The sequence below is a fragment of the Scyliorhinus canicula genome, chromosome 7, assembly GCF_902713615.1.
Source record: "Scyliorhinus canicula chromosome 7, sScyCan1.1, whole genome shotgun sequence".
NCBI classification, from domain to species: domain Eukaryota; kingdom Metazoa; phylum Chordata; class Chondrichthyes; order Carcharhiniformes; family Scyliorhinidae; genus Scyliorhinus; species Scyliorhinus canicula.
The window spans coordinates 19,120,632-19,141,774 of NC_052152.1; the positions used below are offsets into that span (position 1 = coordinate 19,120,632).

Sequence of the window (21,143 nt, forward strand, 5' to 3'; positions counted from 1 at the left end):
TCGATCGGCTGGAGCACAGACTGGACGCCCAGGATCGGACGATTCAGAAGCTGGAGAAAGTGCTGGCGACCCAGGAGGAGCACCAAACGGTGGTGGAGCTGGAGGTGGAGATGCTGAAGGATCAGGAAAAAAAGGCTGCAGGAGAAGGTAGAGGACCTGGAGAATAGATCTCGCCGGCAGAACTTAAGAATTGTCGGTCTCCCGTAGGGGGCTGATGCTGGCGCGTTTGTGGCGAGCATGTTTCAGAAGCTTCTGGGAGAGGGGGCTTTTCCCCGACCGTTGGAGGTGGACAGGGCGTACAGAGCGCTGGCGAGGAAGCCGCAGCTGGGGGACCCCCCCCCCCCACCCCCACCCCCACCCCCAAGGGCAATGGTGGTTCCACAGGTTCCTGGGCAAGGAGTGTGTTCTCCACTGCGCCAAGCATACGTGGAGCTGCAAATAGGACAACAGCATTTTGCGTGTTTACCAGGATCTGAGCGTGGAGGTGGCCAGAAGTTAAGGCAATCCTGTTTTTTTTTAAATCGCTTATTGTCACAAGTAGGCTTCAAAATGAAGTTACTGTGAAAAGCCCCTAGTCGCCACATTCCGGCGCCTGTTCGGGAAGGCTGGTATGGGAATTGAACCGTGCTGCTGGCCTGCGTTGGTCTGCTTTCAAAGCCAGCGATAAGAAGCAGGTGAAATCTGGACTGTTATACCCGGTGCGTCTTTGGGTTACGCACGAGTACCAGCACCATTATTTTGAGTCGCCCGAAGACGCGATGGACTTTGCCAAGAGGAAAGGGCTTGTGCTGAACTGAGAACTTTTTGTTTTAAGTTGCAACTTTTTGAGTGATGTTTATATGTTTCTCTTGTTTTTTTTCTCTTCTGTATTTGAGTTCTGTTGAAGAAGGGGGAAGTAAAAGTTATTCGGTTTCTGTGGGTTTTCGGTGTGTTGGTGGGGGTGGCTGGTGGGGCTTTTTACTTTGTATTACTTTGAATTACACTTTTGGGGGGCTTTTATATGTGTTTTTTTAGGGGTCGTCTCTTATTTTAACTGGGCGATTGTTTGGGGTTGGTTTGATGAGGGAAGTGGTTTCGATGGGTGGGGGGAGGGGAGTGAGGGAACAATAGGTGGGAGACTTCTTGGTGCCGGAGGCGAGGGCCACCAAGCTAGCTGGGTGAGCTAGTCTAAGGAAGCAAAGTGGGGTGTGTGCATATGATTAGTCTATGGCAAGGGTTAGGTTACAAAGTGTTGTTGCTGGGGGGGTGGGGGGGGGGGGGTGGGGTGGGGTGGGGGGGGAGAAGGGGGGGAGTTACTCTGCTGATGAGGGAGGGACTTAGGTTTCAGGACAGAGAAGAGGTCGGGGGTGGAGGCTGTCAGGAGGCGGACCGATGGAGGCGCGGCGCATGGGCTGGTGGCGGGCCCAGGAAAGGGGATGGATGATCGGCAGAGGGCGGGGCACGGTGCCGCCAACTAGTCTGATCACTTGGAATGTTAGAGGGTTGAATGGGCCGGTCAAGAGGGCACGGGTGTTCGTGCATCTGAGGGCCCTGAAGGCGGACGTGGTAATATTGCAGGAGACACACCTGAAAGTGGCGGATCAAGTCAGGCTAAGGAAGGGCTCAGTCAGCCAGGTTTTTCATTCGGGGCTGGATACCAAGACCAGAGGGGTTGCGATTTTGATCAACAAGCGGGTGCAATTTGAGGTGGGCAGTATAGTCTCGGAAGGGGGGGGGGGGGGCGTTATGTCATGGTTAGCGGTAAACTGGAGGGGAGGAAGGTAATCTTGGTTAATGTGTATGCGTCTAATTGGGATGATGTGGAATTTATTAAGAGGTTGCTGGGGAAGATACCTGACCTGGACTCGCACAAGTTGGTTATGGGAGGAGATTTTAATACAGTCATCGATCCCGGCCTGGACTGGTCGTGTTCAGAAACGGGGAGGGTGCCAGCAATGGCAAAGGAACTGATGGGGTTCATGGAGCAGATGGGGGGGGGGGGGGGGGTTTGACCCGTAGAGGTTTAGGCAGCCAACGGGGAAGGAGTTTTCTTTTTATTCCCATGTTCACAAGGTTTATTCCCGGATAGACTTTTTCATTTTGAGCAGGGATTTACTGGCAGGAGTGGTGGACACGGAGTATTCGGCCATCACTATTTCGGATCATGCCCCACACTGGGTGGAACTGCAGGTTAGTGAGGACAGCTTCCAACAATGGAGGTTAGAGGTGGGTTGTTGGTGTGCGAGAGGCTGAGGAGATGCATGCAGAATTACCTGCAGGTTAATGACACGGGGGAAGTCTCAGCAGCGGTGGTCTGGGAGGTGCTGAAGGCAGTGGTGAGAGGGGAGCTGATCTCGATCTGGGCTCACTGGGACAGGACGGATAGGGCAGAAACGGACCGAGTGGTTAAGGAGATCTTGCAGATAAACAGGAGGCACGCGGTAATCCCAGGGGTGGTGCTCTTAAGGGAACGTCGGAGGCTGCAGGCCGAGTTCGGGGTGTTGTCCACAGGTAAGGCAGTGGAGCAGCTTGGAAAGGCGAGGGGTGCGTTTTACGGACATGGAGAGAAGGCCAACTGAATGCTTGCACAGCAGCTGAGGCAGAGGGAGGCGGCCAGAGAAATAGGGAAGGTGGTTGATGGGGATAAGAACTTGTTAGGGGAGTCGGCAGGGCTAATCAAGGCGTTCAGGGACTTTTACAGTAGGCTCTATAGCTCGGAACCCCCCCCCCCCCACAGGGCCGGAGGGGGATGAGATGCTTTCTGGATGGATTGACCTTCCCGAGAGTGGGTAGGGAGCTGGTAGATGGGCTGGGGGTCCCGATTAGGGCCGAAGAAATATTTGAGGGCTTGAAGGCAATGCAGTCGGGTAAAGCCCCTGGGACGGACGAGTGCCCGGTGGAGTTCTATAAAAAGTTCTCGTGGATATTAGGGCCGGTGCTGGTCAAGGTTTTCAATGAGGCAAGGGACAGAGGGGTGCTGCCCCCGACAATGTCACAGGCCATTATTTTGATATTGAAGCGGGACAAGAACCCAGAGCTATGCAGATCATATAGGCCGATCTCCCTGCTTAATGTGGATGCCAAGTTGCTGGCCAAAGTTTTGGCCTCCAGGATTGAAGATTGTGAGCCGGATGTTATAATGGAGGACCAAACCGGGTTTGTCAAGGGCAGGCAGTTGGTGGCCAATATAAGAAGGCTGCACAATGTGATCATGATGCCCCCAGAGAATAGGGAGGTTGAGGTACTTGTGGCAATGGATGTGGAAAAGGCGTTTGACCAGGTGGAGTGGGACTATTTGTGGGAGGTGCTGGGATGATTTAGGTTTGGGAAGGGCTTTATCGACTGGGTCAGGTTGTTGTACCAGGCCCCGGAGGCTAGTGTAAGGACGAATAGGACAACCTCGGACTATTTTAGACTGTACCAGGAGACAAGACAGGGTTGCCCCCTCTCCCCACTGTTGTTCGCGTTAGCTATAGAGCCGCTGGCAATTACTCTGAGAGCTTCAAGGGGCTGGTTCGGGGTGGGGGGGGGGGGGGGGGGGGGGGGGACATAGCGTCTCGCTAAATGCGGATGACCTGCTCTTATATGTATTGGATCCAGGGGCAGAAATGGGCGGAATTATGGTGATTTTGGGGGAATTTGGCTGGTTTTCGGGGTATAAAGTGATTATGGCAAAGAGTGAGATGTTTGTAGTTCAGGCGAGGGGGTCAGGTGGGTCAGCTGAGGGAGCTGCCGTTTAGGTTAGTAGGGGACAGTTTCAGGTACTTAGGGATACAGGTGGCGTGCGCGACTGGGGCCGGTTACACAAGTTGAACTTGTCCTGGTTGGTTGAAGCAGGTGAGGGTCGAGTTTCGGAGATGGGATGCGCTCCTGCTATAGCTCGGAGTTATCTGGGAGAGTGCAGATGGTCAAAACGACGGTCCTACCGAGATTTTTGTTCGTATTTCAGTGTCTCCCAATTTTCATTCCATGGTCCTTTTTTAAGAGGGTTAATAAAATCATCCTGGGCTTTGTATGGGCGGGTAAGTCCCCGCGAGTGAAGAAGGTGATGGTCGAGCGGAATCGGGGGGAGGGGGGGCATGCTCTGCCGAATTTTAGCAATTATTACTGGGCGGCTAACATAGCCATGATAAGGAAGTGGGTAGAGGGGGCGGGGTCGGTTTGGGAGCGGATGGAGGCAGCCTTATGTAGGGGCACCAGTCTGGGGGCATTGGTGACAGCACCTCTGCTGTTCCCGCTGACGCGGTACTCTACCAGCCCCCCAGTGGTGGCGGCCCTGAGAATCTGGGGTCAGCTGGAGCGGTGGGAGCATCGGTCTGATCCCCAATATGTGACAATCACCGGTTTGTCCCAGGGAGCTTGAATGGGGGGGTTCCGAGTATGGCGAAGGGTGGGAATTGAGAAGATGGGGGACTTGTTTTTAGAGGGGAGTTTCCTAGCTTGAGGGCGCTGGAGGAGACGTTTGGGTTGGCAAGGGGAACGACTTCAGATATTTACAGGTGTGGGACTTTCTGTATAGGCAGGTATCATCCTTCCCACTACTGCCACTAAGGGGGATCCAGGATAGGGTAGTGTTTAGGGGATGGGTGGGGGAGGGGAGCGTCTCAGACATCTACAAAGAACTCATGGGGGCGGAGGAGACGCAGACCGAGGAGCTGAAGCGTAAGTAGGAGGAGGAGCTTGGTGGTGAGATGGAGGATGGCTTATGGGCGGACGCATTGAGCAGTCAACTCGACCGCAACATGCGCCAGGCTCAGCCTGATCCAATTCAAGGTGGTCCACCGGGCCCACATAAGAGTGGCCCGGAAGAGTAGATTCTTTGGGGTAGAGGACAGGTCTGCAAAACATGCGTGAGGACCAGCGAACCATGTTCACATGTTCTGGGCGTGTCCAAAACTTAGGGGATATTGGCAGGGGTTTGTGGACGACATGTCCAGAGGTGGCGATTTTTGGGGTTTAGGAGGACCCGGGAGTCCAGGAGGAGAAAGAGGCTGACGTTTTGGCCTTTGCTTCCCTGGTAGCCCGGAGACAGGTACTTCTAGCTTGGAGAGACTCAAAGCCTCCGAAGTCGGAGACCTGGCTAACTGACATGGCGAGCTTTTCATAGAATTTACAGTGCAGAAGGAGGCCATTCGGCCCATCGAGTCTGCACTGGCTCTTGGAAAGAGCACCCTACCCAAGGTCAACACCTCCACCCTATTCCCATAACCCAGCAACCCCACCCAACACTAAGGGCAATTTTGAACACTAAAGGCAATTTATCATGGCCAATCCACCTAACCTGCACATATTTGGACTGCGGGAGGAAACCGGAGCACCCGGAGGAAACCCACGCACACACGGGGAGGATGTGCAGACTCCGCACAGACAGTGACCCAAGCCGGAATCGAACCTGGGACCCTGGAGCTGTGCAGCGATTGTGCTATCCACAATGCTACCGTGCTGCCTTTCTCAGCCTAGAAAATATTAAGTTCAACTTGAGAGGGTCACTGTTGGGGTTCGCCCGGAGGTGGCTACCATTCATCGACTTCTTCGTGAAGAATTAATCGTCAGCGGGGGGGGTGCGTTAGGATAGCGTAGAATAGGGGGTCAATTAGGCGGGTCTTTGCGGAATGGGAGTCGGTGATTGCACTATATTTATTGTTCTTTGTTGTTTTATACGGTTATTGTTTGTCATGCCAAAAATACCTCATTAAAATTGTTTATTAGACTTCCGGTTGCGGCTATGACCAGCTAAGTCGCACGTTTGGCTGCTCCTGCTACAAAGGTGTTTTCGGGCCGATTGGAGGGCCCCAACGGCGCTGTAAGGACAAATCCCGGTGGGGGAAGGCTCCCTGAAGAGAACCAGACCAACTTTATGGTCGGTACCCGGAGTGGGGTGGTAAAGAAAGCAACAGCAGCTCCCAAAAAAAAGCGGGGGAAGAAGACCAAAATGGCGGCCGGTGGCGCACCCGAGGAATGGAGGAAATGGGCGGAGGAGCAGCAGGCCGCTCTCCTGCGCTTCTTTACGGAGCTGAAAATGGAGCTCTTGGAGTCAATGAATGCGACGACCACCAGGCTGATGGGAGCCCAGGCGACCCAAGAGGCGTCGATTCGGGAGCTGCAACAGGAGATGACTGTGAGGGAGGAGGAGGCCACGGTCCTCGTGGGAAAGGTAGAGGTGCACGAGGCACTCCACCTGAAATGGCAGAGCCGTTTTGAGGAGCTGGATACCCGAATGAGGCGGAAGAACCTGAGGATCTTGGGCCTGGCAGAAGGCCTGGAGGGGTCAGACCTCCCGGGATATGTAGCAGAAATGCTGAGCTCCCTGATGGGGGCAGGGGCCGTCCCTTCGCCCCTGGAGCTGGAAGAGGCCTACAGGGTCATGGCTAGGAGGCCAAGAGCAAATGAGCCCCCGAGGGCGGTGCTGGTGCGGTTCCAGCGACTCAGCGACCGTGAGAGAGTGCTGGAGTGGGCCAAGAGGGAAAAGAGCAGCAAGTGGGAGAATTCGACGGTGAGGGTCTACCAGGACTGGAGTGCGGAGGTGGCAAAGCGGCGGGCCCGGTACAACCGGACGAAGGCGGTGCTACATGCAAAACGGATCAGGTTCGGAATGCTGCAGCCAGCGCGCTTGTGGGTCACCTACAGGAACCAACACCACTATTTTGAGTCCCCAGAGGAGGCGTGGGCCTTTGTACAGGAAGAGAAACTGGACTCGAATTAGTCCCAGGGGATACTTGGCGGCCGTAGCCGCTCGGGTACTTTCAGCTGAATTCTTTGTTTGGATTTTGAACTCTTGCTGTGGTTTTTCTTCTGATGTTTTTTTCCCCCTTTGCCAACTTCCCTTAGTTATTGTTATTGTGGTTATTCATGGTTATTTATGGTTATTTATGCTGTTTGGTAGAGGGCGACTGTTAAGTACATTGTTATTTGTTATTTATCTGTTATTTATAATGTTAAGTTGGGGAGGTGGGACGGGGGGGAGAGCAGATCGGGGATATGGGCTCCTAGGGGGGGTTCTTTTACAGGCATGGACGGGGACGGGGGTGGAACTGAAGATGGCGGGGTGGGGTGTGGCAGGGCGAAAGCGCGGGCTTTCCTCTGTTTTCCCGCGCGCGGGGCAGAGGAGGGGGGAGGGGAGGAGTGCGGGGCGTGGCTAGCAATGGCGACCTTTCCCGCGCTGGAGCGGGGCCAGGGAGGAGTGGCAAGGGGGGGGAGGCCCCCCCCCCCGAGCCAGGGGGAGTCGGAGTGTGGCAGGAGCAGCCGGGTCAGCGTGAACCAGCTGACTTACGGGAGTACGATGGAGGGTACATCGCGGCTAGGAGGGGTCCTAGCCTGGGGGGGGGGGGGAGGGGGGTTAGGGAGGGACACCGGGTTGCTGCTGAAAAGACCAGAAACGGGAAGTGGAGGACTGGAGAGGTGGGGGGAGGGGGACATCGCCATGGGGAGCGGGTCAGAAGGGGAGGGTCGACCCGGGGCGAGCAGGGAACAGGACATGGCTAATCGGCAGGGGAAGGGGGCGGGTCGTCCCGCGACCCGGCTGATCACTTGGAACGTGAGGGGGCTGAATGGGCCGGTCAAGAGATCAAGGGTATTCTCACACCTGAAGGGACTGAAGGCTGATGTAGCAATGTTACAGGAGACCCATTTGAAGGTAGTGGACCAGGTTCGCCTGAGAAGGGGGTGGGTGGGACAGGTGTTCCACTCTGGATTGGACGCAAAGAACCGGGGGGTGGCGATTCTGGTGGGAAAGAGGGTGTCGTTCGTGGCGGAGGAGGTGGTGGCGGATAAGGAGGGTAGGTATGTGATGGTGAAGGGTAAGCTGCAGGGGGAGAAAGTGGTGATGGTCAACGTATATGCCCCGAACTGGGATGACGCGGGTTTTATGAGGCGCCTATTGGGCCTCATTCCGGGACTGGAGGCAGGGGGCTTGATCATGGGGGGGGACTTTAACACAGTGCTGGACCCCGGGCTAGACAGATCGAGCTCAAGGACCAATAGGAGGCCGGCAGCGGCAGAAGTGCTGAGGGGGTACATGGAGCAGATGGGAGGAGTAGACCCATGGAGGTTTGGTAGGCCGAGGGCGAGGGAGTATTCCTTTTTCTCCCACGTCCATAGAGTGTACTCCAGAATCGATTTCTTCGTGTTGAGCAGGGGGCTGATCCCGAGGGTACGGGAAGCTGAGTACTCGGCCATTGCGATCTCTGATCATGCACCGCATTGGGTGGATGTGGAAATGGGGGAGGCGCGGGACCAGCGCCCGCTGTGGCGGCTGGATGTGGGGCTGTTAGCGGACGACGAGGTGTGTAAAAGGGTCCGGAAGAGCATTGAGAGCTATCTGGACTTGAATGACACGGGTGAGGTGCAGGTGGGGATGGTCTGGGAGGCCCTGAAGGCAGTGATCAGGGGAGAGCTGATCTCCATAAGGGCGCACAGAGAAAGAAAGGAGAGGCAGGAGAGGGAGAGGCTGGTGGGGGAGCTATTGGAAGTGGATAGGAGATATGCGGAGGCACCAGAGGAGGGGCTGCTGGGAGAACGGCGCAGCCTGCAGGTCAAGTTCGACCTGCTGACCACCAGGAAGGCAGAGACGCAGTGGAGAAGGGCACAGGGCGCGGTCTATGAGTATGGGGAAAAGGCGAGCAGGATGCTGGCACACCAGCTTCGCAAACGAGATGCGGCTAGGGAGATTGGGGGAGTGAAGGAGAGGGGCGGGAAGGTAGTGCAGAAGGGGCAAGAAGTGAACGGGGTCTTCAGGGATTTTTACAAGGAGTTGTATCGGTCTGAGCCGCCGACGAGGAGAGGGGGAATGGAGGACTTCCTAAACAAATTGAGGTTCCCAAGGGTCCAGGAGGGGCTGGTAGAAGGGCTGGGGGCGCCAATAGGGCTAGAGGAGCTAGTCAAGGGAATAGGTCAGATGCAAGCGGGGAAGGCGCCGGGGCCAGATGGGTTCCCGGTGGAATTCTATAAGAAAATGTGGACTTGGTGGGACCGGTACTGGTACGAGCCTTTAATGAGGCGCGAGAGGGGGGGGTTCTGCCCCCGACAATGTCGCAGGCTCTGATCTCCCTGATATTGAAGCGGGATAAAGACCCCGTGCAGTGCGGGTCCTACAGGCCTATCTCGCTTCTGAACGTGGATGCCAAGTTGCTGGCAAAGATCCTGGCAGCTAGAATAGAGGATTGTGTGCCAGGGGTAATCCATGAGGACCAGACGGGGTTCGTGAAGGGGCGGCAGCTCAACACGAACGTGCGGAGATTGCTGAATGTAATTATGATGCCGGCAGTGGAGGGGGAGGCTGAGATAGTGGTAGCGCTGGACGCGGAGAAGGCATTCGATAGGGTGGAGTGGGAGTACCTGTGGGAGACGTTGGAACGGTTTGGGTTTGGGGAAGGGTTTATTAAGTGGGTGAAGTTGCTCTACTCGGCCCCGACGGCGAGTGTAGTGACAAACGGGAGGAGGTCGGAGTATTTCGGGCTCCACCGAGGGGCCAGGCAGGGATGTCCCCTATCCCCCCTACTTTTCGCACTGGCGATTGAACCGTTGGCGATGGCACTGAGGGGTTCAGGGGGGTGGAGAGGACTGACTAGGGGAGGGGAGGAACATCGAGTATCGCTGTATGCGGATGATCTACTGCTGTACGTGGCAGACCCAGAAGGGGGAATGCCGGAGATAATGGAACTATTAGCAGAGTTTGGGGACTTTTCGGGGTACAAACTAAATTTGGGCAAAAGCGAGGTTTTTGTGATACACCCGGGGGACCAGGGAGAGGGTATTGGGAGACTCCCCTTCAAGCGAGCAGGAAAGAGCTTTAGGTACTTAGGGGTGCAGGTGGCAAGGAACTGGGGGACCCTCCACAAGTTGAACTTTTCCAGGCTGGTGGAACAGATGGAGGAGGAATTTAAGAGGTGGGACATGGTACCGTTGTCGCTGGCGGGGAGGGTGCAGTCAATCAAAATGACGGTCCTCCCAAGGTTCTTGTTTTTATTTCAGTGCTTGCCCATCTTCCTCCCTAGGGCCTTCTTCAAAAAGGTGACGAGTAGCATCATGAGCTACGTGTGGGCGCATGGCACCCCAAGGGTGAGGAGGGTCTTTTTGGAGCGGAGTAGGGACAGTGGAGGGCTGGCACTGCCCAATCTCTCGGGGTACTACTGGGCGGCAAATGTGTCAATGGTGCGCAAGTGGATGATGGAAGGGGAGGGGGCAGCTTGGAAACGAATGGAGAGGGCGTCCTGTGGCAACACAAGCCTGGGGGCCCTAGTAACGGCACCATGGCCGCTCCCCCCCACGAGGTACACCACGAGCCCGGTGGTGGCGGCCACCCTCAAGATATGGGGGCAGTGGAGGCGTCACAGGGGGGAAATGGGAGGTCTGTTGGCGGCGCCAATAAGAGGGAACCATAGATTCATCCCGGGGAACATCGACGGGGGATTTCAGAGCTGGTACAGGGTGGGCATACGGCAGCTGAAGGACCTGTTTATAGAGGGGAGGTTTGCGAGCCTGGGAGGGCTGGAGGAGAAGTTTGAGCTCCCCCCGGGAAACATGTTCAGATATTTACAAGTGAAGGCATTTGCTAGGCGGCAGGTGGAGGGGTTCCCCCTGCTCCCCAGTAAGGGGGCGAGTGATAGGGTGCTCTCGGGGGTCTGGGTCGGAGGGGGGAAGATATCAGACATCTACAAGATAATGCAGGAGGCGGAAGAAGCATCAGGGGAGGAGCTGAAAGCCAAGTGGGAAGGGGAGCTGGGAGAGCAGATAGAAGACGGGACGTGGGCGGATGCACTGGAGAAGGTCAATTCTTCCTCCTCGTGTGCGAGGCTGAGCCTCATTCAATTTAAGGTGCTGCATAGAGCTCACATGACGGGGACAAGGATGAGCCGGTTCTTTGGGGGTGAGGACAGGTGTGTTAGATGTCTGGGAAGCCCAGCGAACCATGTGCATATGTTCTGGGCATGTCCGGTGCTGGAAGGGTTCTGGAAGGGGGTGGCAAGGACGGTGTCGAAGGTGGTGGGGTCCAGGGTCAAACCAGGATGGGGGCTTGCGATCTTTGGGGTCGGGGTAGAACCGGGGGTACAGGAGGCTAGGGAGGCCGGAATACTGGCCTTTGCGTCCCTCGTGGCTCGACGAAGGATATTAATTCAATGGAAGGACGCGAGGCCTCCAAGCGTTGAAACTTGGATTAACGATATGGCTAGCTATATTCAGCTAGAAAGGATCAAATTTGCCCTGAGAGGGTCGGTACAGGGATTCGCCAGGCGGTGGCAACCTTTCCTTGACTTTTTAGATCAGAGATAGACGTCGGGGTCGTGGCAGCAGCAACCCGGGGGGGGGGGGGGGGGGGGGGGAGGGAGGGGGGAGAGGGAGGGGGGGGAGAGGGAGGGGGGGGAGGGAGGGGGGGGGGAGGGGAGGGGGGGCAGCAAGGGTCGTGGGGGGACATGCACGACTGTAACGCGGGCAAGTCTGCTCGCTGCTCATGTCTGAAACTGTAGGCTGCCTTGTTTGTTAAGGTTGCCTGGGGGGGGGGGGGGGGGGGGGGGAGGACTGGTGCGCGCGAGAGGGCGGGCGTGGGAGGGACATTTGCCTAGAGGGATTGTGTTGTAAATAATTTAAAAATTAGTAGGGGTAAATGTTTGTATGGAAAAACTCTTTCAATAAAAATTATTTAAAAAAAAAAAAAAATTGTTTATTAAAAAAAAACATTATGGCTTCCAAGATGGTGGTTCTGTATTTCCCTTGGGGTTACACGGACGATTGGTATGAAAACATACACCTCATCCACATGGGTTCTCCCTCCACTTAGAAATAAGACTCAACACATCTTTGACATTTCCATTCTTTTAATGGACAATAGTTAACAAGAAAGTAAAACAACCTCTGACAATTGGTGCATTTTCCAAGGCATTAAAACTTGAAGCTGGTTCTTTCCTTTTAAATGCCCAAAGTTTGTGAGGATACAAAAAGAAACGATGATATAAAGGGAGGCAATTCACAGCAGAGAGAAAAATATGTTGAGTTTGACTGAATAAATTGCCGTTCACTTTACATTTGTTATACTTGCGAATTGCAATGAGTGCAAACCATAAAGCTCCAACAAAAAATAACTATTTTGTTCAGCAATACTTACGTCCTGTGCCAGCAAATGACTATTTAAAATTAGTCTTTATTTAAAAACACATCAAGAGATACGTTGAGAAAGATGGTTTTGGTTTGGCTCATTCTCTTCCCCACCTTTTCCTGAAAACGCTTCTATTCACGATTGGTCAGTTTGCTGATGCTGGGCGCGATTCAACTAAATGGGAACAAGGTCCCACAGCGAGTGCGTCTAGCTGCTGTTCCCCGAGAAATGCATGGCAATAAAATGGCACTCGCGATAAATAAAAGGGCCTCAGTGGGGAACGTGCGGCCGAAGCTGCGCATAGCCCCAGCCCCGTTTACTACACTTGTCAGAACTCCTCAGTATAACGAGAGATCTATGAGGCCCCGATGCGACCCCTGACACTCCCTAAGCCCCAACACACAAACCCCCCAACACCCATGCAGGGCACTCCTGGCCCAATTGCCAGCACACAAAAAATGCCAGCTTGGCAGTGTCAACCTGGCAGTGCCCCTTCCAGCTGGCAGTGTCACCTGGGAACCTTGGCAGTGCCAGGCTGGCACTCAGGTGGCAATGTCAGCGAGCAAGGTTGGCACTGCCAGGGTGCTGGGCTGCCAGTGCCAGGTGTTATGGGCCAGGGTTTGGAGAACCCCAAAATGTATCATGGAGTTCACCTGACCCACAACTTTGACTAGATTGTGGTATGGGGAGCACACGGCCCACTCTACAGGTGTGGTACAGCAGAAATTGAAAAGTATATTTAAAGCAAAACAATGTTTATTCTATGAACTCAAGTTAACCTTTTTTAAAAAACATAGTGAACATTTTAGCAACCATTAATTCAAATACAACCCCGAAAGAATACAACACAAAGTAATCCTTTAAGCTTTCCTTTTAACATCCATAAGACTTAAAACATCTTTTACCAGAAGCACAACAGGTTAAAGTCACTACTGTTATTAGTTTTAAATCACCAGGATCGATTTACAGTCTTTAGATTACAGAGAGAGTCATACACCTTCTGGCTGTGACTGCAGCTATCCAGCTCTGAAAACTAAACTAAAACACACCCTGCAGCAAAAAGCCTAAAATGAAAGTAAAAAAGCTGACAGACAGCCCAGCTCCACCCACTCTCTGACATCACTGCAGTGGTCAACACACTTTTCTTAAAGGTATTCTCACGTGACACAGGGTACCACCCTGCCCAAAGGCCATCCACCTGGGGGCCTCCGATCCTCTGGGAGACCTCCATGAATGCCGTTCCGTCTGGTCCCCGGTTTGTGGAGACCAGTACCAACTGGCGCTCACCCGAGATCTCCGAGGCGAAGGGAATGAATGCCAACACCTCGGGTACCTCGAGAAAGTGCATATTAAAGTGAGACTCTAAAGGATCGTCACTGCTATGCCTTCTGATGGGGAAGTGGGATTACTCTCCGCAATAATGCTTTTCAGCTCTCAGCTTTACCATTCCAACTTGAAAGAGAGCTCGGTGAAATCTGGCAAGCTTCTCGATTTCCGACCACTCTCAATAAAACTTGGCCAGGTGATCCTGGGCTTGTGTCAGCCGCGCCAATCTGTTTCTGAGGTTCTTCCTTTTATCAGCGGTGAGTCTCTCTTCATGGAGATACTCATCAATGCGATCCTTCTCCTGAAGAATCTGAAGCATCTCAACCTGTAACTTGGAGGCAAACTCTTGCAGAATGTAATAGCCTATTATCAGGGGAATCTGGTTAGCCAGTCGATCGGTTGCAATCTGAGGAAAAACAACAGGTGGGAAAGATGAACTCCCTTGCAAATTAACTCCAATACATTCTCCAGCTCATATCGACGAGGAAGGCTGCAGATATTTGGGCCTTGCACTGTGCTGAGTTGACTACTTTTAGCTGGATCAGGGTTTTCTGGTTGCCTCCACTATGTTGGGAGACTATCCAGTAATACCTGTTGGTATCTCTACGATCTCAGGGATGCTCCCTATGACCCTTAGAGGCCCCCTATCCCCAGCCCAGTGTCAACATTCGATGACACTGATCCCACCTACCTGGGTCATAGAATCCTTGCAGTGCAGAAGAAGGCCATTTGGCCCATCAAGCCTGCACCGACCCTCTGAAAGAGGGGACCCTACCCAGACCACGGCCCTTCCCTATCCCCGTATCCCCACCTAGCCTTTGGACACTAAGGGCCAATTTAGCATAGCCAATCCACCTAACCTGCACATCTTTGGACCGTGAGAGGAAACCCACGCAGACACGGGGGAAAAGTGCAAACTCCACACAGACAGTGACCCAAGCCCGGAAATGAACCCGGGTCCCTGGTGCTGCGAGGCAGCAGTGGTAATCCCTGCCACCATGTCGCACCAGGGCTCCGATGCTGCTTCAGGCCAGCAGTGGCTGGCACACCCGGTGTGGCTGAAGAGCTGCTGGCTCTCCGATTGGCCGGCACCTCTTTGAAACGCGATGTCTGCCCTTTAAAGGGATGTGAAACCTGGCGGAAACCGATAAATGTCCAACGGCCACTGAATCAGTCCAGGGCACCCAGAAATGGCCAAGGCAGAGTCGGCCTGAGCTTTCTTCCCACCATGAGGTGCTCCTCCACAGCCAACAACATTCAACTCTGTGTTTGAGTGGGAGGAGAAGTTGGCTGATGATGAATAATCCCTGTGGAACTGTACCTATCTGAGTCAACATCTTGAGAGTAGAGAGCAAAGGAACATTATACCAAAGGACAAACTGTAATTTTGATTGGATCATCAACTCCTTAATGAAAAGGTGGCTACTCCAAACTTCAAAAACAAATAGTCAGGGAAATACAATTTGAGCCAATAACAGTGCATTTGTTAATTTATGTACTCTTTGGGCAGCATGGAAGCATAGTAGTTAGCACAGTTGAAACGAAAGAGAAAATGCTAGAAAATCTCAGCAGCATCTGTAGGGAGAGAAAAGAGTGAATCCGAAACGTTTCGAGTCCGATGACTCTTTGCCAAAGCTTTGTCTTTGGGTGGAGGCGTGGGGCTTAAGTAGTGTGCTCTTTCCAGGGGTCGGTGCAGACTCGATGGGCTGAATGGCCTCCTTCTGCACTGTAAATTCTATGGTCTATGATCATTGTGCAGAAGCCTTTTGTCAGAAGGATAAAGTTTGAACTATTAGGAGTGGGTATAATCCTCCTCGAGCTTTTCCTTCTCTATTGCCATTACATTGAACAGAGAACATAGAAAATACAGCACAGAACATTCATAGATGTTCATAGAATTTACAGCGCAGAAGGAGTCCATTCGGCCCATCGAGTCTGCACCGGCTCCTGGAAAGAGCACCCTACCCAAGGTTAACACCTTCACCCTATCCCCATAACCCAGTAACCCCACCCAACACTAAGGGCAATTTTGGACACTAAGGGCAATTTATCATGGCCAATCCACCTAACCTGCACATCTTTGGACTGTGGGAGGAAACCGGAGCACCCGGAGGAAACCCACACACACACGGGGAGGATGTGCAGACTCTGCACAGACAGTGACCCAAGCCGGAATCGAACCTGGGACCCTGGAGCTGTTAAGCGATTGTACTATCTACAATGCTACCGTGCTGCCCTTGGCAGCAAGGTCAGAAGGTCAGAAATCAAACCTACAAATAGGGTTTAGGCTGTTTACAGTGATGGGGCAGATGAAGCTGTGAGTATATTCACCTCCCACATTGACTCAGGATAAACCCAAGACAAGGGGCTGGATTCCCTGGCCTCCCAGCCACATGTTTCTCGGCAGCAGGGGGTGGCGCGGTATTCACTGTCCACGGGATTCTCTGTTCTCGCTGCTGGCAATGGGAATACCCATTGGAGCCACCCCACACTGCTGGGAAATTGGCGGGTGGGAGTGCACTACCGGCACGACCAAGTAATCTCACCACCAGCAAACGGCCAGAGAATTCCGGCCAAGATCTTTGCCTAGTGGGCTTTTCAACTGACGGAACCCCAATGACTAATATTTTTGTTAGCTCTCTGATTCCCAAGCTCCTATTTGGCTCCTATGTGGCGACTAGGGGCTTTTCACAGTAACTTAATTGAAGCGTACTCGTGACAATAAGCGATTTTCATTTCATTTCATTTCATCATCTAACTTCTCCCATAACTGTATCCTCACTACATTGACAGGAGAGCTCATTCCACCATCTCGTATTCTAACCCATTACTTCCCAGGACCTCAAAGTAGCGGAATTTGGCATTTCCCCTTTCTTCAACAATCGACAAATCTTTCATCGCTGAAGCCTGCCATCTCTCAGTCACTTCTTATTGTCTTGCCTAATGTTTTCGCCTACTCATTCTATTCTTGGGGGAACCCTGCAGAACGAAGCCAGTTACCTGGGGTGATGACACACTCGGGGTTTAACAGGAGAGTTCAAAGCAATGCATCCCAAAAATAATAATTATCTTTGCAGGTCTCAAGCGGAAGAGTGAGTGTGAAGATTTGACAGCTTCTCTCAAAACTGCCAGAGTCTTCGCACCGTCATCCTAGTTTCTCAATTATAAATGTGTTTTACCAAGAGATGCAATGCTGGGATTAAGAACTCTGAAGACTTGATGAATAAACATTGCCAGTCATCATTGCCTTACTAATGACACTATCAGACCATTCTTGACATTATCAATAAGTAGTGAAGAGGAAATTATCTTTTTAATAAATTTTTCCAATTAAGGGGCAATTTAGCGTGTCCAATCCACTTACCCCTCACATCTTTGTGTTGTGGGGGAGAGACCCGTGCAGACACGAGAACATGCAAACTCCGGAATCGAACCTGGGGCATCGGCACCGTGAGGCAGCAGTGCTAACCACCGCGCCGCCCTTAATTGGAAATTATCTTTGACAACAACACAGCTCTCACCATAGAATTTACAACTGAGTGAATATTTTGATATCTGGTGTTCTTTTTCTGAGATAAAATACAATAAAATCTTTCTGATTAACTGACTAGTCATCATATTGCTTTCCGCAAGATCTTACTTTGCATAAAATGGCTTTCTCATAACAGTCATTTCCATTTCTCACACTCCAGTCACCTGGAGTGGTTGCTTGGAGTTGCTTAGAATAGAATAATCTTTATCTTTATTGTCACAAATAGGCTTACATTAACACTGCAATAAAGTTATTGTGAAAAGCCCCTAGTCACCACACTCAGGCGCCTATTCGGGTACACCGAGGGAGAATTCAGAATGTCCAATTCACCTAACAAGCACGTCTTTCGGGACTTGTGGGAGGAAGCCGGGGAACCCGGAGGAAACCCACGCAGACACGGGGAGAACGGACAGTGACCCAAGTCGGGAATGAAACCTGGGACCCTGACGCAGTGAAGCAACAGTGCTAACCACTGTGCTACCGTGCTGCCCATGTGAACCCAGTGGTGACTCAGCAGGTTGGATGATCAAGTCAATCCCTTCCCATGTTTTGAGCAGTTGCAAGGCCTCTCCCCAGTGCAAACTCGCTGGTGCATCAGCAAGTGGGATAAATAAGTGAATCACATGCTGCACTCGGAGCTAGATAGGTTGTCTCTCCCCAGTGTGAGTGCAGTGATGTGGAGTGGGTTAGATGATCGCTTGACCCCAGTGCTGCATTGAGAGCACCTACATTGTCTCTAGTCAGTGTGAACACGTTGATGGGACATCAGTTCCCCAGAACTTTCATAGTACTTCCCGCAGTCTGGGCATTTAAAAGATCTCTCGTCAGTATGAACTCGCAGGTGTCTCTGCATGTTGGATGAGCGAGCAAATTCCTTCCCACATGTGGAACAAACCAACGGCCTCTCCCCAGTGTGAATTCGCTGGTGTGTCAGCAGGTGGGATAAACAAGTGAATCCCTTCCCGCATTGGGTGCAGGTGAACGGCCTCTCCCCAGTGTGACTGCGCTGGTGTGTCTGCAATTGGGGTGAAGTAGCAAATCCCTTCCCACACCCTGAGCAAATAAATGGCCTCTCCCCAGTGAAAGTGTGTCAGTGTACCAACAGGTGGGATGTCTGAGTGAATCCCTTACCACACTCAGAGCAGGTGAATGGCCTCTCCCCAGTGTGAACCTGCTGGTGTGTTCGCAGGTAGAATGAGGTAGAGAAGCCCTTCCCACATTCGGAGCAGGTGAACAGCCTCTCCCCAGTGTGACTGTGCTGATGTACAGTGAAGTCAGGTGATCACCTGAACCTAGTCCCACAGTGAGAGCACCTGAACGGTCTCTTGTCAGTGTAAACATGTTGATGGGACATCAGCTCCTGGGAGCTAATGCGCTAACATAATATTTTATTCTTTCTGTTTTAATTCTTTACAATCCACAAGGATATCTCTTTCTCCCAATTCAGGATTCTGAACCCACCTTGTAGTACGTTTTCAGATGCATTGTCATCACTTCAATGGTAGCACCATTGGCAGGCACAGGTTCAAATGTTAGAAATTTTGATTTGGAACCGTTTTTTCTCTCCTCTGACTCTTCGTTTTCAGACTTTGCTTTATTGAGTTTCTGGCTGTAGATGCTGTCTTGCGAATACACCATATTTTCAATCTTAAATTGAATTTGCAGCTGCGCTTCTGCTAGGCTTTCCTGTTGTTTCTTTAGGTCTTCCATCTTTACCTGGCAACAAAAGAAGACATCACCAATACTGGAATTCTCAGCCTCAGACTTGATATATGCAGTATATGGTGATATGCATCACTGTAAATACACAAGGGGTTAATGTCAATACACTTAGACTAGATAGACACTAGAGGGAGCACCAGAGACATGACCCACAGACATTCAACCAATAGGTCAGTAAAATAGGACACGGCCAATGGGCAGTTGCGACACACACACACACACACACACACAGGTGACACTACCACAAGGGGGCTACCCATATAAAAGGACACAGCACACATGCTTAGCTGCTTTCCAGTGGAGACACTTAGTGAGTAGACAAGGTTGATTGAACATCAGACCCACCACATGGATTGTAGCAGACTGGTTAGTTAGTCTGAGTAGCTATAGCAGGATTAACAGGAGAGTCAAATCCAAGTAGGAGAATTGTTAACTGTTTAATAAATATGTTAAAGCTATCTCCAAGTCTGAACCTTCCTTTGTCAGAGTGTACATCAAGGAAGCAGCTTATGCTATGTCAAGAGCATAAAAAAACACAGTAGTCTCAATTTTGTCTCTGCCATTGGGCTGCACAATGCACTTGTTCAACGAAATAGCACCAAGGGCGAAAGGGTTCAATTAGGAGGCTAGGATGCGTAGACTAGGCTTTTATTTCTTTGCTTTCTATCACCAAAGGAGCAATTTGCTTGAGATGTTGCAGCTGGTTAAAAGAGAAAAACGGTTTGGTCTAGCAAGGAGCATAGAGCCAAAAGGCATACACTTAAAATGAAATTATGTTAAAATACAATTCTGCTGTAGTCTGATTGAATGGGCTCAAAGGACTGGAGGAACTCCAAAGACTTGCAGGTTCGTTGGATTGGCCATGATCATTGTGCGGGGTTATAGGGATAGGGCAGCGGAATGGGCCTAGGTTGAATGCTCTTTCAGAGGGTCAGTGCAGACTTAATGGGCTGAATGGCCTCCTTCTGCACTGTAGGGATTCTATGATTCTTATGGGCAAACTTTCATGAGCGCCTGCTGGCAGGTTTTCTGAAGGATTGTGGAGGGTGGGAGGTCGGGGTGGTGAGAGTGAGGGGCTGTATAATTACTGGCTGGCTTTTCCCACCATCCTGCTGCCCGCCCCAAGCTGTCCTCAATTTTATGGAGGCTGGGGCGAGCGACGCCTGGGGTTCCCCACCAGCCCTCACCCCGACTGAATATATTTAAGAAGGAAAGACTCTGAAGGTGCACAGGGGAATGGGGAGAAAGCTGGGGCTGGATTCTCCGATTGCCGAAGCTGAAATCGCATGCCGTTTTTCGGACGCTCCGCCTCGTCAAAGACGGTGTCATCGCACGCTATTGGGGCGGCCTCAGGACGTCACCTGAGGCCCTCCCTCAATGCTCCACCCCCGATGGTCTGACTTCCCGACGGCGTGAGGCGTGTGTGGTCACAGTTTTCAGGGACCTCGTGAGGTGGCTGCGGACAGTGTCCAGCGTTGCCACAGTCGGGAGCTGGGGGGGGGGAGAACTGTTCCGCTGGCCGGGGGGGGGGGGCTTCGGAAAGGGCTGAGGGGACTGGTGGGGGGTGGTCCGGGGATGGTGAGGGTGTATACAGGGGGGCACTATCTGGCAGGCCAGGTCTGCGCGCGGCCGGCACCATGTTGTACAACGCGACCGCTGCAGGTCGCCGCCGTGCACATGCACGGCCATGGACCCACCAATTCTCCATCCGTATCTGCAGGTAAATCCTTACGTGGCGAGCTGCTAGGCCCCCCACCAGGCGGAGCATCGGTGCGAGGGCCGTGCTGACCTTTTGGTCATAAGACTAGATACATGCTCCAGATATAGCCTCAAAATAAGACAACCCAGTCCCTGGACTCAGAAATGGAGAATCCAGGCCCTGGAGTACGGTGTCAAGATAAAAGATGTTGAATGGTGGAGAAGGCTCAAAAGGCCAAATGGCCTTACTGCTCCTATTCTCTATCTTTCAATGTTTGCATGAGGCCCTTATGTAGCCAATTCTGCATTACATGAGCCTGGACCAAAAATATTCTGACTCTCACACAATTGAGCAACAATGTGTATGAATCTAATGTCAGTACAATGCTAGGTATGTACGCCGCAAATGCAGGAAACTGGTTGATCAAATCTTTTTTTTTTCAATGTTTTTATTTCGGTTTCTTCAATTTTACCAAATAGTACAAAAAATTTAGGTTTTTACAAATCCACCGATACAACATTCAGGGGAAAAACACAAACCCACACAATGCAAAACACCCGCTTCTCAACTCCCCCCCTCTCCCCCCGAAAGTGTTTAATTCTTTAAAATAGTCAATGAATGGCTGCCACCTCTGGTAGATTCCCTCAACCGATCACCTCGCAATGTATTTGATCTCTCTAGTTACGGAAACTCCATTAGGTCCCCTAGCCATGTTGAGGCGCTGGGTGGGGTTGGGAACCACCACCCCAGCAGAACATGCCTCTGGATGATCAACGTGACGAAGGCAACAGCATCCA

General features: G+C 52.2%; 1 protein-coding gene across 1 annotated transcript in view; it reads right to left on the reverse strand.

The window, feature by feature from the left end:
- Positions 1-13,178: 13,178 nt before the first annotated feature.
- Positions 13,179-21,143, reverse strand: part of LOC119968659 — a 115,759-nt gene continuing 107,794 nt past the window's right edge. The window contains exons 27-28 of the mRNA XM_038801276.1: positions 18,387-18,641; positions 13,179-13,799 (exon numbers count right to left, since the gene is read on the reverse strand). Coding sequence (XP_038657204.1) covers positions 13,572-13,799; positions 18,387-18,641 — 483 coding nt within the window. The 3' untranslated portion in view covers positions 13,179-13,571. The remainder of the gene's footprint in view (positions 13,800-18,386; positions 18,642-21,143) is intronic.